Source organism: Xylocopa sonorina, chromosome 1, assembly GCF_050948175.1.
Source record: "Xylocopa sonorina isolate GNS202 chromosome 1, iyXylSono1_principal, whole genome shotgun sequence".
Taxonomy (NCBI): Eukaryota; Metazoa; Arthropoda; class Insecta; order Hymenoptera; family Apidae; genus Xylocopa; species Xylocopa sonorina.
The window spans coordinates 7,281,541-7,296,270 of NC_135193.1; the positions used below are offsets into that span (position 1 = coordinate 7,281,541).

The 14,730-nt window shown below is 33.5% G+C and overlaps 4 protein-coding genes and 1 long non-coding RNA gene across 10 annotated transcripts in view; 2 read left to right on the forward strand and 3 right to left on the reverse strand.

The window, feature by feature from the left end:
- The window catches only part of Vps25 (vacuolar protein sorting 25), a 55,228-nt gene extending 47,703 nt beyond the window's left edge, over window positions 1-7,525 (reverse strand). The window contains exons 1-5 of one of the 5 annotated variants that reach the window (XM_076910972.1): window positions 7,389-7,525; window positions 7,118-7,263; window positions 6,815-7,033; window positions 6,616-6,756; window positions 5,414-5,669 (exon numbers count right to left, since the gene is read on the reverse strand). In XM_076910972.1, coding sequence (XP_076767087.1) covers window positions 6,644-6,756; window positions 6,815-7,033; window positions 7,118-7,263; window positions 7,389-7,438 — 528 coding nt within the window. In that variant the 5' untranslated portion in view covers window positions 7,439-7,525 and the 3' untranslated portion in view covers window positions 5,414-5,669; window positions 6,616-6,643. Of the gene's footprint in view, window positions 1-5,413; window positions 5,670-6,505; window positions 6,535-6,582; window positions 6,757-6,814; window positions 7,034-7,117; window positions 7,264-7,388 lie in introns of those variants that run through there. The other 4 variants (XM_076910953.1, XM_076910962.1, XM_076910983.1 and 1 more) reach the window with 4 other exon arrangements.
- Eaat1 (Excitatory amino acid transporter 1) lies at window positions 675-6,166 on the forward strand. 2 transcript variants are annotated; one of them, XM_076910884.1, is made up of 10 exons: window positions 675-1,010; window positions 3,351-3,627; window positions 4,097-4,280; window positions 4,352-4,394; window positions 4,501-4,544; window positions 4,628-4,807; window positions 4,897-5,130; window positions 5,219-5,410; window positions 5,490-5,624; window positions 5,785-6,166. In XM_076910884.1, the coding sequence occupies exons 2-10, from the start codon at window positions 3,372-3,374 to the stop codon at window positions 5,930-5,932; spliced, it is 1,416 nt and encodes a 471-aa protein (XP_076766999.1). In that variant the 5' UTR covers window positions 675-1,010; window positions 3,351-3,371; the 3' UTR covers window positions 5,933-6,166. The 2 variants fall into 2 exon arrangements, with proteins under 2 accessions (XP_076766999.1, XP_076766992.1); XM_076910877.1 differs by having other exon boundaries at window positions 676-1,010; window positions 4,501-4,540; window positions 4,621-4,807.
- LOC143433587 (uncharacterized) overlaps window positions 7,462-14,730 on the forward strand; it is a 38,980-nt gene continuing 31,711 nt past the window's right edge. The window contains exon 1 of the mRNA XM_076910997.1: window positions 7,462-7,584. Within this exon, the coding sequence (XP_076767112.1) occupies window positions 7,541-7,584 (44 nt within the window). The 5' untranslated portion in view covers window positions 7,462-7,540. The remainder of the gene's footprint in view (window positions 7,585-14,730) is intronic.
- LOC143433599 (uncharacterized) lies at window positions 7,481-9,508 on the reverse strand. The gene is made up of 2 exons (XR_013103136.1): window positions 9,383-9,508; window positions 7,481-7,610 (listed from the first exon to the last, which is right to left on the reverse strand). It is a non-coding gene; the product is annotated as an uncharacterized LOC143433599 (long non-coding RNA).
- Window positions 7,975-9,385, reverse strand: LOC143433565 (uncharacterized). Its single transcript, XM_076910932.1, has one exon. The coding sequence runs from the start codon at window positions 9,295-9,297 to the stop codon at window positions 8,026-8,028; it is 1,272 nt and encodes a 423-aa protein (XP_076767047.1). The 5' UTR covers window positions 9,298-9,385; the 3' UTR covers window positions 7,975-8,025.

The following is a 14,730-nucleotide window of genomic DNA, read 5'->3' on the forward strand; positions in this document are numbered from 1 at the left end:
ACAAACATTGTCCCTAGCGGTCAAGTAATTCTCACACCAATTTTTGTAAATTGTACATTAATTAAATCATCGTTTATGGGCTGACGTATGTTGCGTGCTACAGTTTGTTTCACTTTTATTACATAATTCCGTTATCATTTGTATCTTGTAACAAGGAAACAAGCGATTAACGAAATGCGTTAAGATTCGAAAGAGTTAATTTACATACCGTGCAGAGCAAAATGAAGTAAAAAAAATATTATTTACGGATTGTAACGGTTCTACATTTTTTTTTACATGTACAATTGTACGTTACATTTAGATTAATCAAAGATCCCAGGCTAAATATCGACCCGTGAAAAATATTAGACGTGGTTATCGTTCGTGGCGCCCAAAAATAATCATTGTGTCGTAACAATTGTTATTCAACATATCATACAACATATTCAACATATACCGATCACCGAACTGTTTCCCATATAAAGTCATTCATTTAAGTTTGACGCGCGTGTGTTTGTCAGGGCACACGCGCCTATATGTACGCGCGGTTTCGTAAATCATGTGTAAGTGGTGCGCGCGCAAATACCCGTTCATCGTAGGATCTCCGCGGGTGTGCAAAGGTACATAAGAAAAACAAAAGGGGAGGGGAGGACATGTAGCTGGAGTTCGGTGAAAGGGGGCAAAAGAACCGTGGTGTACAGACAGAGACATGGTACATCGAAGAAAAAGTTTATCAGAGAGAGAAGGTGATAGCTGATCACCAACGCACACATACGTTCTATCCACATGATGCGAAGGGCTCTGTTCTCATGGGTTAGCCGGCGCTACGCGAGAACAGAACGCACCGGCAGTATGACGACCACGCTCGCGGGAAGAACGACTTTTCGCGTACTCTAAATCGAAACGTGTCCAGCATCCCAATTTAAAAATTAGCACGCGCGCAACGTGATTCTATCGGGTGAGAATCGCATTGTTACGCGGACAGTTTCTTCGATCGGCGACTACTGTTCTGAATAGATCCGACTCATCGGGTAAGTCGATTTTTTTTTTCTTTTTTTCTTAACATATAACGCAATACGCAAAAGAGTGACTGAAAACACTCGAATTCTAACATTTTTAGCACAAATATCGAGGACTATCCAACTGTACGAGAGCTTCTGAATGGTTTCGTTCGATAATTTCTATCTTTTGTAATGAAAATGTGAAAAGCGAGCAAAAAAAGGAACAATGTGTTGGAAATCAAACAGCAAATGAAGCCGCGTTTTGTTTCGTTCATCTTTGCTCCGGCGTTAATTATAATCCGTGATATATATATTTACAACTCTTTTTTTCCTGTTACGCATCACCATGTATCTGCCGCAGCAAGCAGGGTCATGATTTTATAGCAAGTATCTCTCGCGGCTCTGATAGCCCACGTGTGTGGAAAGGGAAATCAAATTATATTCGCGCACAAGTATACAGTCCAATATAAATCTTCTAGAACTAATTGCTACACTACGAAAATCTCTAAAGAGATACTATACTAGAAAATTAGAAAGAATAATTTGTGTATTATGTACATATAAATTTTATTTAAACGTGTGTCATGTGTCAACTATGCATGTAGACTTACTCATCGATACGTGCTTGGTACGATTAATCCATATTTATCGTGGTTCTTCGTTTATGTGTTAAACGAATACTGAATAGTGTACATTTTGATTTTCTGGGACGCCGCGCGTGCCTCGCAGAATAGCTACTCTTGCCGTCCGAGTGCACGGTCCGAACGAGAATGGCACGTGTGTTTGGTTCCTATTCTCTACTTTCATTTGCCCTCGCGCAGAGGCGCGTGTGTAAATCCAATCTTTTAATCACGCTTAATAACGATGTCAACGGGAGGCAGACGTCAATTACGCCTTGACTTCCTTTCTTCGTTTCTTTTCACCCTTTCATTCACGCGGAACTAGCATTTAAGTTTTCTGCGATACAAAATTTTGTTAACGGATGGAATGTAAAGGCAGATTTCCAGGACAGTTTAAACCGGTTGATACCAGTTTCTGCGAGATATACATACAAATATATATATACACAGACGAGATAAATCGTTCTTCCTTAATTTATACTTTTATTCATTAATTCATCCGCTCGATTAAACGATAATAAACTGTACGTTTTTAACGCGTACATTGTACGGTACTCGTCGTAAAAGAATTTATTAAATTTAATCACGTGATACCGGTTTTTATGGCACGTGTATGCGATACCGCGCGCGCGGATGTTGCTTAAATTAGGAAATAAACATGAACTTAATACCGCATACTTTTAGGGTTAATTGGTGCTGTTATAGAATTAGCAAATACGCATTAAGAATATCGTTGGTAGTATTCAAACTGACAACAAACTTTTGTTAATATTTCATATGAAATTTACGTTATATAATAGATCGTATTGTACATCGCCGAAGCACAATCGATACACAGGACCAATAAGTCCGGTAACGCGCCGTAAAGGCTTTTCCTTCCTCGCATTTGCAATTATGCGGATAAGTATACGTTTTGTACTTACGTTCCACCGAGACAATATATATCGCAAGATCTGCAGTCAAGGACATGGTATGAATACCATCGTAATCATTTTTTTTTTTTTAACTATTACCGAGACACATGGAACGATGAGAACAGAAAAACTGGGTGTAATAAAAATTATAAGTTTTCTCTGTCTTCTAAATTATAAGCGGGAATCGCGCTTAACTGTATTATGAACAAAGTTAAATGTTCGATTAAAGAATTAGGGGAACTGGTTACGCTTTTATGGGAATTAATGACTCGCAAACGACAAAAACGGTGGAGAACATAAATACGTTAACTACATCGCGGAACAATAACAGCTCGCGCAAGATAAACAGTGTAATTACGGTAGCAGAGTAACAGGGGCACTGACCACAAGCGGTCATTGTTGAAGACGCTGATTACTGATAACTTTAAAATTGATCGGCTCGTCTACCTGTTATTAGTTACCAGTAAATCGATTCAGACCTCAAGTCTGGAACAATCTATCACGCGTTTTAAGCTTATTCACAACTCTAACATTTGCCTCTTATCGCTCCTCCCAACAAGTGGAAATATCTTACCGCGTTTACAATATTAAGAATGACGTTATATTTCACCGAACTGACATATAAAGATAAAGTAGCCTGGATGTAAATTTCGTGGCATACGTATAATTGAATGCTCCATGCGTTATCCTCGGGGCAGTATTTAATTATCAAATCGACAGAAGTTTGTGCAACGTATTTATGACAGCTCTGACCTATACATTTTGTTGAGATACAACATTTACATCTCTTATTACGACAACATTAAAGGTATCGTTGTGGTTTTTTTTTCTTCCAGGATTAAAGACAGAGAAACGATATGGCACATCCGAAGAAATGGAGAAGTTGCATGTCGGAAAACATGCTGACGTTGCTCACGATACTCGCGGTTGTAGCTGGTACAATTGTAGGTTTCATTTTAAGAAACGTCAAGGATGAACCGTGGACGCAACGTCAAATCATGTACATAGAGTTCCCAGGAGATATTTTTCTAAGGATGCTGAAAGCGCTTATACTGCCTTTAATCGTCGCTAGTATTGTTAGCGCGATCGGCGGATTGGATCTTAGCTTATCTGGTAATTGATAGTGAGAAACGGTTGTCTCGTTCCGGAGGACACTTTTCAGATAACTGATGCTTTATGGCGAATAGATCGCGTGGGTGTACGAAACTTGTTTACGCGAAGATGCTGGGCTTAGTCGAGCGCAACTTACCGGTATTTTCTGGCGTGATTTAACTCGTCACCAATAAGAGGGGGAAAGAGAGAAACGCGAACAACTTAGATAACAAACGATTGTTCTCTATCTTTTTGAATTAACGACTCGTAACTACTAATGTTAAAATTGTAAACAGTCGGAAACATTATATTTATCCGCGCAAATATTTTTTCCACCGAATCTGGTTTTTCCGTGTTCGAATACTTGTAAAATGATAACATTCGTTTCGTGATAAAAATTTCATCATCCGCGCTACTCAAACATATTCGATAAGATTAGGTAATTAAAATTAGGGAAACAAGTAGGTTCCTTAATCTATTTAATTTACAGGAAGGATCGGTATGAGATCGATTTATTATTATTCAGCGACAACAATATCGGCCGTAATTCTTGGTATAATTTTGGTCTTAATAATTAGACCCGGAGACTCGGCTACTCAGACTTTGCGTGTAGAGGATGAAGAAGTGACACAAAGAAATGTTACAACAATCGATACACTATTAGATTTAGTTAGGTATAGCAACAAATAAACGTATTTTTACTTTTATTATAAATTCTTATTGTTTTATCAAATCTTTTTCGTAGGAATGTATTCCCACCAAATCTTGTACAAGCTTGCATTGCTCAGGTATATAAAATTTATTATTAAATATTATTATTTTAAATATTATAGTATTAAGATATATCTTAGTTAAATTGAATTGCCTTTTATTTACATAATATTCTTTTTTCAGTACCGTACGGTTCTAGTAAAGCCTAAAAATGAAACAGGAAGTAAGTATAAAATTAAATTTGTTTAGTCTGTTTAGGTCTAAGAATGTGTGATGTAAATAATTTGGTACTTATTTTTAAAGTAACCAGCCTTCACGATTGGCGTATTACACATGAATATGGAGATGGATTAAACACTTTGGGCTTGGTTGTATTTGGAATTGTGTTTGGAATAGCTCTCAGTAAAATGGGTGAACAAGGAAAACCCCTTTTAATTTTCTTTGACACTTTATCAGAAGCAACAATGCTTATTACCAGATGGGTTATATGGTAAAAATTCACGCAGATAAAGTATATTATTTAGCGAACGAAGTTGGTTATCGCATAAAAATGTACAGAGGTATTTAATTTTCTCGCAGGATATCCCCGATCGGTGTATTCTTTCTCGTTACGTCGAAACTTTTAGAGATTGAGGATGCTCGTGCTATTTTCGGACAATTAGGTTTATATTTCATCACAGTATTACTAGGCTTGTTTATGCATGGCTGTGGAACCCTTTCCATTATATTTTTTATTTGCACGAGGCAATTGCCGTTCAAAATATTAGGAAAAATGACTCAAGTTATAGCTACCGCGTTTGGTACCTCATCGAGGTAAATTGCACAGTTTTGTTATGAACTCCATTAAACGTATCAAAAAATATCCTTGGAATTTATGAGCAACTTATTTTTGTACATGTAGCACGGCTACACTGCCAGTAACAATACAGTGTTTAGATAATATGGGAGTAGATCCGAGAATCACGAGATTTGTTGTTCCAATTGGTGCTACCATTAATATGGATGGAACTGCATTGTACGAAGCTGTCGCTGCAATATTTATAGCTCAGTACAGAAAAATTCCGTTGTCTTTTGGCAATGTTATTGGTATTAGGTAATTAGTAAACTAAATAGTTTGCTAGAAATTATGTTGAAATATTAGTGATTTCAATGGTCCAATATGTTTTTTCTAGTATAACGGCAACTGCAGCGAGCATAGGAGCTGCTGGCATTCCACAAGCTGGTCTTGTTACAATGGTGATGGTATTGGATACTGTAGGTCTGCCCGCTAAAGATGTAACACTTATTATTGCAGTAGACTGGCTTTTGTAAGTATCTCGTCGTTGAGATTTTTACTAATCGTATCTTAAATACTTTTATAATAGTATGTAATAATAATATGAAAATAATAATAATAAGAACACGCTCTCGTTACTCGATGGAACAAACATTATTCATCTTATGAATAATTACTAAATTTATTTATAGGGATCGTTTTCGTACAACGATAAACGTTGTATGCGATGCACTTGGAGCTTACGTCGTTGAACATATGAGCAAGAAAGAACTTCTAGTAAATGCAAACCAACAAGAAGAAACAATTGAATTAGCCAGAGTGACCAAAACGGAAGCATGATCTTTTAATTTTCTTGTTACGACTTTGCCATGATATTATATGAACACAATTTGACTGTGTTTGTAATATTTTTTACATACTTTATAGTCACTAATTTGTATTAATGTATACTCATGTTCACTCAAATTTTACCTTGTATAATAATCTATACAGAATTATGTAATTACTAAATATTTTAATTAACAAAATACTTATTTAGATACTTAAAGAAAAAAAATGGTTCAGCACTAATGTACTTGAGAAAAAGATAATCGTAACTTGTATTTAATATATTAAATGCATTATTTTCGTTTTTTATTTAAAAAAATTTTATTACGAAAAATACTCGTTTTTTATGAAATTGAAAATATTACATAATATTAAAATACATTCCACATATTTACTGATGACTTCAAATATAAAAATTATTGTTCAATGTTGTTTCTTTATATTTCATCTTTGTACATATGTAGTATTTATTATACAGATTTTATTAATACATTCTTAAGAAATAATCTTTGCTGTAACCAGCACCATATTTAAGGATGTACTTTTTCAATTTTTTTTGTAATTAAAATTTAAATGCATTATAACTTATGACTTCCTTTGTTACTTAATTATAGCTTTAAAAATATACGAAATATGCTTGCTTAATTATAAACATACATAGCTTAAAGGCAGCGGATATTTGTATTTACACTTACTATGTAATTCTTTTGTACAGCTATGTATTCAAAAGAACTTAACACCTTGATTATCATCGAAAAGAATTAACTCTGCTTTTTTGTTTGTTTCCAATGTTCTAAGTGCTCTGATCAATACTTCTGTATCAAGTCCATGAAATTCTACAAATAGGTAGATCTTAATTTAAAAACCATTATTTTATTTAACATAAATGCATACCTTGCTCTACTGTATCTTCTCCTTGTGTCAATTCAAATAATGTGCATACAGAACCGATAAATCCATTTTCTTGCGCCCAATTATAAATAATTTCACCCCATTCTTCCAGACTGTGCCAATAAACTAACCATCTCTGCTTTGTCTTATTCAATGGACTTGCATTTCCTGATTTTGCCAATTCTTCGAGTATCAATAAGATTGCTTCTGATGGTAACTTTCCTATCAGATATATTAAGGAACAAAGTTGCAGATATATTACAAGTTTGTTATATTATTTATTTATCGACTATGAAAAAAGGATACGATTAATTGTAGTATTGTTAAATAATGGACTCGAATCCACTTCTCTTATGTCTACAATTGCTTGTTTTGTAACACGGTAGTATTCTAATATTAAACTTTTCCATGCTGCTAATTGTTTAGCTCTAGTATCTGAATGCGGTTGAAGACTGAAAAAGTAGTTGATTATTTCGTATATTAAACTTCAATAGTAACACTTAATTAAATTTATAATTAGTATTTATAATAAGTTTAAAATTCACACAAAATGATTCTCTAACCTATTAATACTTACGTGAAGAAAGGAGGAAAGCTATATTGCCACGGCCATTCGATTTCTGCCATTATTATTCAAATATTTGAAAAAACTCGCATGTACAACAAAGTGCCGTAGGCAATTATATTTTTAAATTGTTTATTACACTCGTGACAATATCAAAGGAAAGAATGTTTATGAGCATGACATCTTCAATACACGCGAGACCAGCAAGGTACTCGATTGATTTGTCGCTCTGCTCTATACAATATTTTAATTTATAGAAAATAAAAGAATTTAGAGAGAATTGGAGATTACATTAATCACACATTCATAAAAAGGCATTACAAAACAAAAATTAAATGCAATTTGGAAAGTAATGGATTATTAATGAAATGATCGATGAGTTTTAGTGACATTTTTAGGTCGATATGTTTTCATAATTTTTCTTACAAAGTAGATCAAGAGAGTAGAATTTTTTATTATTTATTAAATAGTAAATTGATAGAAAAACTGTAAACATGCATATAAATCATTCTAAAATATAGTACATTATAAAATTAACCTCTAAAAGTAGTTCGAAAATTATCATTACAGTTCACACATATACATTAATATCATCAATAAATATCATCAATTCATAGTTATTACAATCTTTATCCTTTCTGAATAGAGATTACTGTAATGCTTTTAAATGCTTGTAAATTATTATAAACTGGTTCTGATAATATATTCCCTCTGTTTCAAAATCTCTGTATGGTCTTAAACTAGAATATGGATTTTGTCCAAAGTATATATGCTTTACACGTTTATTCAAAACTTCGTTAAGTCTGATTCGGTCTTTTTTGGCTTCTGTTAAAGTATAAGATGTTAAAATAAGTGGACTGTTTTGCTCGGCTATCATTTGCAACGATCGTCTCCATGTATCGTTTTTAGATTCAAAATCTTCGCATTCATGTATTCCTGCATTATATCCGATGATAAAATTTGGTTTTGTATGCGAATAGATCTCTATGTAATTCTCATAAAGCATACCATAGATTTGTATTAAAAGTTGTTTGTTTTTTTCTTGACAACTTCTACATAGTGTCATTTGCATAGAACTCGAATACAATTCGGGTCCTATTAAAAAAATATTCAATGTTTTTATGCCAGCTATCCAATGCAATAAAATTTCCCAAAGTTCTAAACTATCAATGTCTACAATATTGGCTGCAATGATATTTATAATGATGCTATCATCCTTTAAAGGATATTCTAACTTTTGCATTGCATAGAGAAATGTTAACGGTCTGCTGAGATATTCAGCATTAATTATTGTTTCTTCTTGTGCCGATATCTGTGAATCTGTTTGCGGTTCAATGTAAAGGTCTATAAAATCTTTCATACTCTGTGGTAAATTTATAATATCTGTATGATATAGTAATTTTATCTCTGGTAATTTCCTTTTGTGCGTTATCGTGATAACATCTAAATTAAAGCATAAATTTATTAGACTACAAAATTTCGTGTGGACAGTGTCATCCTTGTGTTTTGCACAAAAACTAGCATTTGGGCAATTTGGACAATTGACAAGAGCATTTATATTTTGATCATGGCACACAATGCATGATCTAAGAAATTTGAACATTTGCTCCTCGTAGTGCTCTAATTTTCTACCAATCTTTATCATTACTAGTAACATAAGATTCATTTTCATTTGAGCCCAGTTTTCCATAGCAATGTTTTGCCCATTACTTAAAGAAATCAATGTTTTATTGTTTCTTAAAATATTACATACCACGTTGCACAAATCTTTGTGCTGTGACCAATGAATTCTTTGATGTTCCTTACAACAATAAGAGATCATAGTACAATTACTACATCTTTTTAAAGTAATTCCATTGCCAAATCTCTTACAAACATGACACACATTCGCATAAAAGAAATAGTTATACTTCAGCACCATCTTACACGATATAAACTTTGGTATAAAAATGTACAAATATAAAGAGTAAGTTTATGCATATACAATACAAAATCTTAATAATTACTAGTTTTTTTCCGCACAGTGTGACGATGCATTCGATTAATTGTCATTTTAAATGAGATTTCTTCCAGCCCCTTAAATATTTTGATCATTGTGAACGTCTTGCATTTCTAACGATACATGTAATGTTGATACAATGTTCAAATTAATCAACTCGTCTGAAAATTCTCCACTGTAAATATTGATAAATGAATAGAAAGATCTTACTGGTATATACACTACTTGTTTCGTTCAAAATGTTTTCTGTAAATAACAGGTACAGATCATAAGGAGAGACGAATTTTTCGCGTAAAGCTAGTAGCACAGTATACAGTAGCGAAACTCTCTGTCGGCACCTTTGATGTCGGTGTACCATAAAATTGAGTGCGCATGCGCGACAGAAGCTACCTAATCGCAGTGCCACCTGGATTTCAATCTCACTTGCATTTTTTTACTCTCTATCTGCCCAACTTATTTTTACGTTTAGTTAATCAAAATTTAATAAAAATAATAAATGTATTATTTCTAATACACTGAAAAACAAGGAAAGAAAGCAAAAATCGAAAAAATATAAAATACACATGTTACTATGACTATAAAAATGTAAGAACATAAATATTATACAAGATAAACAAGAAAAAATATAATGAAAAATACAAAAAATATATTATACATTGTATATTTTATTTTAAAATTTATTTTAAAGTTATTTTATATATACTTAATACCTATGTATACAAATATATCGGTAACAAACATATATCTTTTGCCATGTTTACTTTTACATTGTGCATCTATTTGTGCTGTTAATAATCTATTAAAATCTTCCGGTAATAACTTACGACCTAATTCCCTCAAATTATTATATTCGTCTTGTCTACTTGGGCTGACTGATTTTCTTTCCCTTTCCTTCGCATGTAATCGCCGAATTTGTGTACGCAATGCATTATTTTGCGTTTTTAATCTTTTAACTTGTTCATGTAATTTTTTTATTCTGAAACTATCATCTAATGATCTCTTTGTATGAGTCGTCATCAGGCTTGTTCCTGGCTCCTCAGCAGATGTGCCTCTGTAATATTCAAATCCGTTAGATTCATTAAAAAGGATTTTTAAATATATAATATAAAATTATATAATTATAAATTAGCTAACACAAAATAAACAACAAAATAATATGAAATAAAATAAAATAAAATACAGTAAAAGTATAAACTTACGGTTTCATTACTTCTGTCTCGAAATTACTAGCAGCAGAATGGCAAGTTGGCAGAATTATTTTAGAGGTTTTTGTATTCCTGAAAACAATTTAGGTATAATTTATAAATTTACTAATTAAAAATACATAAACTCATTATTCTATTAATATATATTACCTATTCTCTTCTTCAACTTTTATAGCCCCTTCTGCATATGTAATACTACAACAAACAAATATGTATTATAGAAAATTACAAAACAATATAAAATATAATTTTAATTATTCTATTAGTATATATTACCTATTCTCTTCTTCAACTTTTACAGCCTCTTCTGCATATGTATTACTACAACAAAAGAGATATATATTATAGAACTATAAAATTGTATATAAAATTATAACAAAAAAATATGAAATACAATTTCACATACCTAGATAGTTCTGATAGATCAAAAATTCCAACGGCATTTTAAAGAGCGTTCCAAGGCGCATCTTGTAGCATAGAAATTAGAGAAAAAAAAATTCGCAAATTTTTCCGAAAATCACCCAATACCCCCCCATTGGGGTGTTTTTGAAACTTCAAACTTAAAAAAAAGTAACTTCCCGTGCAGCTAGATCAAAAATTCCAACGGCATTTTAAAGAGCGTTCCAAGGCGCATCTTTTAGCATAGAAATTAGAGAAAAAAAAATTCCCAAATTTTTCCGAAAATCACCAAATACCCCCCCATTGGGGTGTTTTTGAAACTTCAAACTTAAAAAAAAGTAACTTCCCGTGCAGCTAGATCAAAAATTCCAACGGCATTTTAAAGAGCGTTCCAAGCCGCATCTTTTAGCATAGAAATTAGAGAAAAAAAAATTCCCAAATTTTTCCGAAAATCACCCAATACCCCCCCATTGGGGTGTTTTTGAAACTTCAAACTTAAAAAAAAGTAACTTCCCGCGCAGCTAGATCAAAAATTCCAACGGCATTTTAAAGAGCGTTCCAAGGCGCATCTTTTAGCATAGAAATTAGAGAAAAAAAAATTCCCAAATTTTTCCGAAAATCACCAAATACCCCCCCATTGGGGTGTTTCCGAAACTTCAAACTTAAAAAAAAGTAACTTCCCGTGCAGCTAGACCAAAAATTCCAACGGCATTTTAAAGAGCGTTCCAAGGCGCATCTTTTAGCATAGAAATTAGAGAAAAAAAATTCCCAAATTTTTCCGAAAATCACCAAATACCCCCCCATTGGGGTGTTTTTGAAACTTCAAACTTAAAAAAAAGTAACTTCCCGCGCAGCTAGATCAAAAATTCCAACGGCATTTTAAAGAGCGTTCCAAGGCGCATCTTTTAGCATAGAAATTAGAGAAAAAAAAATTCCCAAATTTTTCCGAAAATCACCAAATACCCCCCCATTGGGGTGTTTTTGAAACTTCAAACTTAAAAAAAAGTAACTTCCCGTGCAGCTAGATCAAAAATTCCAACGGCATTTTAAAGAGCGTTCCAAGCCGCATCTTTTAGCATAGAAATTAGAGAAAAAAAAATTCCCAAATTTTTCCGAAAATCACCAAATACCCCCCCATTGGGGTGTTTTTGAAACTTCAAACTTAAAAAAAAGTAACTTCCCGTGCAGCTAGATCAAAAATTCCAACGGCATTTTAAAGAGCGTTCCAAGGCGCATCTTTTAGCATAGAAATTAGAGAAAAAAAAATTCGCAAATTTTTCCGAAAATCACCCAATACCCCCCCATTGGGGTGTTTTTGAAACTTCAAACTTAAAAAAAAGTAACTTCCCGCGCAGCTAGATCAAAAATTCCAACGGCATTTTAAAGAGCGTTCCAAGGCGCATCTTTTAGCATAGAAATTAGAGAAAAAAAAATTCCCAAATTTTTCCGAAAATCACCAAATACCCCCCCATTGGGGTGTTTTTGAAACTTCAAACTTAAAAAAAAGTAACTTCCCGTGCAGCTAGATCAAAAATTCCAACGGCATTTTAAAGAGCGTTCCAAGCCGCATCTTTTAGCATAGAAATTAGAGAAAAAAAAATTCCCAAATTTTTCCGAAAATCACCAAATACCCCCCCATTGGGGTGTTTTTGAAACTTCAAACTTAAAAAAAAGTAACTTCCCGTGCAGCTAGATCAAAAATTCCAACGGCATTTTAAAGAGCGTTCCAAGCCGCATCTTTTAGCATAGAAATTAGAGAAAAAAAAATTCCCAAATTTTTCCGAAAATCACCAAATACCCCCCCATTGGGGTGTTTTTGAAACTTCAAACTTAAAAAAAAGTAACTTCCCGTGCAGCTAGATCAAAAATTCCAATGGCATTTTAAAGAGCGCTCCAAGGCGCATCTTTTAGCATAGAAATTAGAGAAAAAAAAATTCCCAAATTTTTCCGAAAATCACCAAATACCCCCCCATTGGGGTGTTTTTGAAACTTCAAACTTAAAAAAAAGTAACTTCCCGCGCAGCTAGATCAAAAATTCCAACGGCATTTTAAAGAGCGTTCCAAGGCGCATCTTTTAGCATAGAAATTAGAGAAAAAAAAATTCCCAAATTTTTCCGAAAATCACCAAATACCCCCCCATTGGGGTGTTTTTGAAACTTCAAACTTAAAAAAAAGTAACTTCCCGTGCAGCTAGATCAAAAATTCCAACGGCATTTTAAAGAGCGTTCCAAGCCGCATCTTTTAGCATAGAAATTAGAGAAAAAAAAATTCCCAAATTTTTCCGAAAATCACCAAATACCCCCCCATTGGGGTGTTTTTGAAACTTCAAACTTAAAAAAAAGTAACTTCCCGTGCAGCTAGATCAAAAATTCCAACGGCATTTTAAAGAGCGTTCCAAGGCGCATCTTTTAGCATAGAAATTAGAGAAAAAAAAATTCGCAAATTTTTCCGAAAATCACCCAATACCCCCCCATTGGGGTGTTTTTGAAACTTCAAACTTAAAAAAAAGTAACTTCCCGCGCAGCTAGATCAAAAATTCCAACGGCATTTTAAAGAGCGTTCCAAGGCGCATCTTTTAGCATAGAAATTAGAGAAAAAAAAATTCCCAAATTTTTCCGAAAATCACCAAATACCCCCCCATTGGGGTGTTTTTGAAACTTCAAACTTAAAAAAAAGTAACTTCCCGTGCAGCTAGATCAAAAATTCCAACGGCATTTTAAAGAGCGTTCCAAGCCGCATCTTTTAGCATAGAAATTAGAGAAAAAAAAATTCCCAAATTTTTCCGAAAATCACCAAATACCCCCCCATTGGGGTGTTTTTGAAACTTCAAACTTAAAAAAAAGTAACTTCCCGTGCAGCTAGATCAAAAATTCCAACGGCATTTTAAAGAGCGTTCCAAGCCGCATCTTTTAGCATAGAAATTAGAGAAAAAAAAATTCCCAAATTTTTCCGAAAATCACCAAATACCCCCCCATTGGGGTGTTTTTGAAACTTCAAACTTAAAAAAAAGTAACTTCCCGTGCAGCTAGATCAAAAATTCCAACGGCATTTTAAAGAGCGTTCCAAGCCGCATCTTTTAGCATAGAAATTAGAGAAAAAAAAATTCCCAAATTTTTCCGAAAATCACCAAATACCCCCCCATTGGGGTGTTTTTGAAACTTCAAACTTAAAAAAAAGTAACTTCCCGTGCAGCTAGATCAAAAATTCCAACGGCATTTTAAAGAGCGTTCCAAGTCGCATCTTTTAGCATAGAAATTAGAGAAAAAAAAATTCCCAAATTTTTCCGAAAATCACCCAATACCCCCCCATTGGGGTGTTTTTGAAACTTCAAACTTAAAAAAAAGTAACTTCCCGTGCAGCTAGATCAAAAATTCCAACGGCATTTTAAAGAGCGTTCCAAGGCGCATCTTTTAGCATAGAAATTAGAGAAAAAAAAATTCCCAAATTTTTCCGAAAATCACCCAATACCCCCCCATTGGGGTGTTTTTGAAACTTCAAACTTAAAAAAAAGTAACTTCCCGTGCAGCTAGATCAAAAATTCCAACGGCATTTTAAAGAGCGTTCCAAGGCGCATCTTTTAGCATAGAAATTAGAGAAAAAAAAATTCCCAAATTTTTCCGAAAATCACCCAATACCCCCCCATTGGGGTGTTTTTGAAACTTCAAACTTAAAAAAAAGTAACTTCCCGTGCAGCTAGATCAAAAATTCCAACGGCATTTTAAAGAGCGCTCCAAGGCGCATCTTTTAGCAT

What these genes read in the sequence shown, in the direction of transcription:
- LOC143433565 (XM_076910932.1), bottom strand. Translation starts at nt 9,297, where the DNA reads ATGGTGCTGAAGTATAACTATTTCTTTTATGCGAATGTGTGTCATGTT.
- Eaat1 (XM_076910877.1), top strand. Translation starts at nt 3,372, where the DNA reads ATGGCACATCCGAAGAAATGGAGAAGTTGCATGTCGGAAAACATGCTG. An exon ending in ATTGGATCTTAGCTTATCTG is followed by an intron (nt 3,628 to 4,096) that starts GTAATTGATAGT and finishes TTTAATTTACAG; the next exon opens with GAAGGATCGGTATGAGATCG. An exon ending in TACAAGCTTGCATTGCTCAG is followed by an intron (nt 4,395 to 4,500) that starts GTATATAAAATT and finishes TTCTTTTTTCAG; the next exon opens with TACCGTACGGTTCTAGTAAA.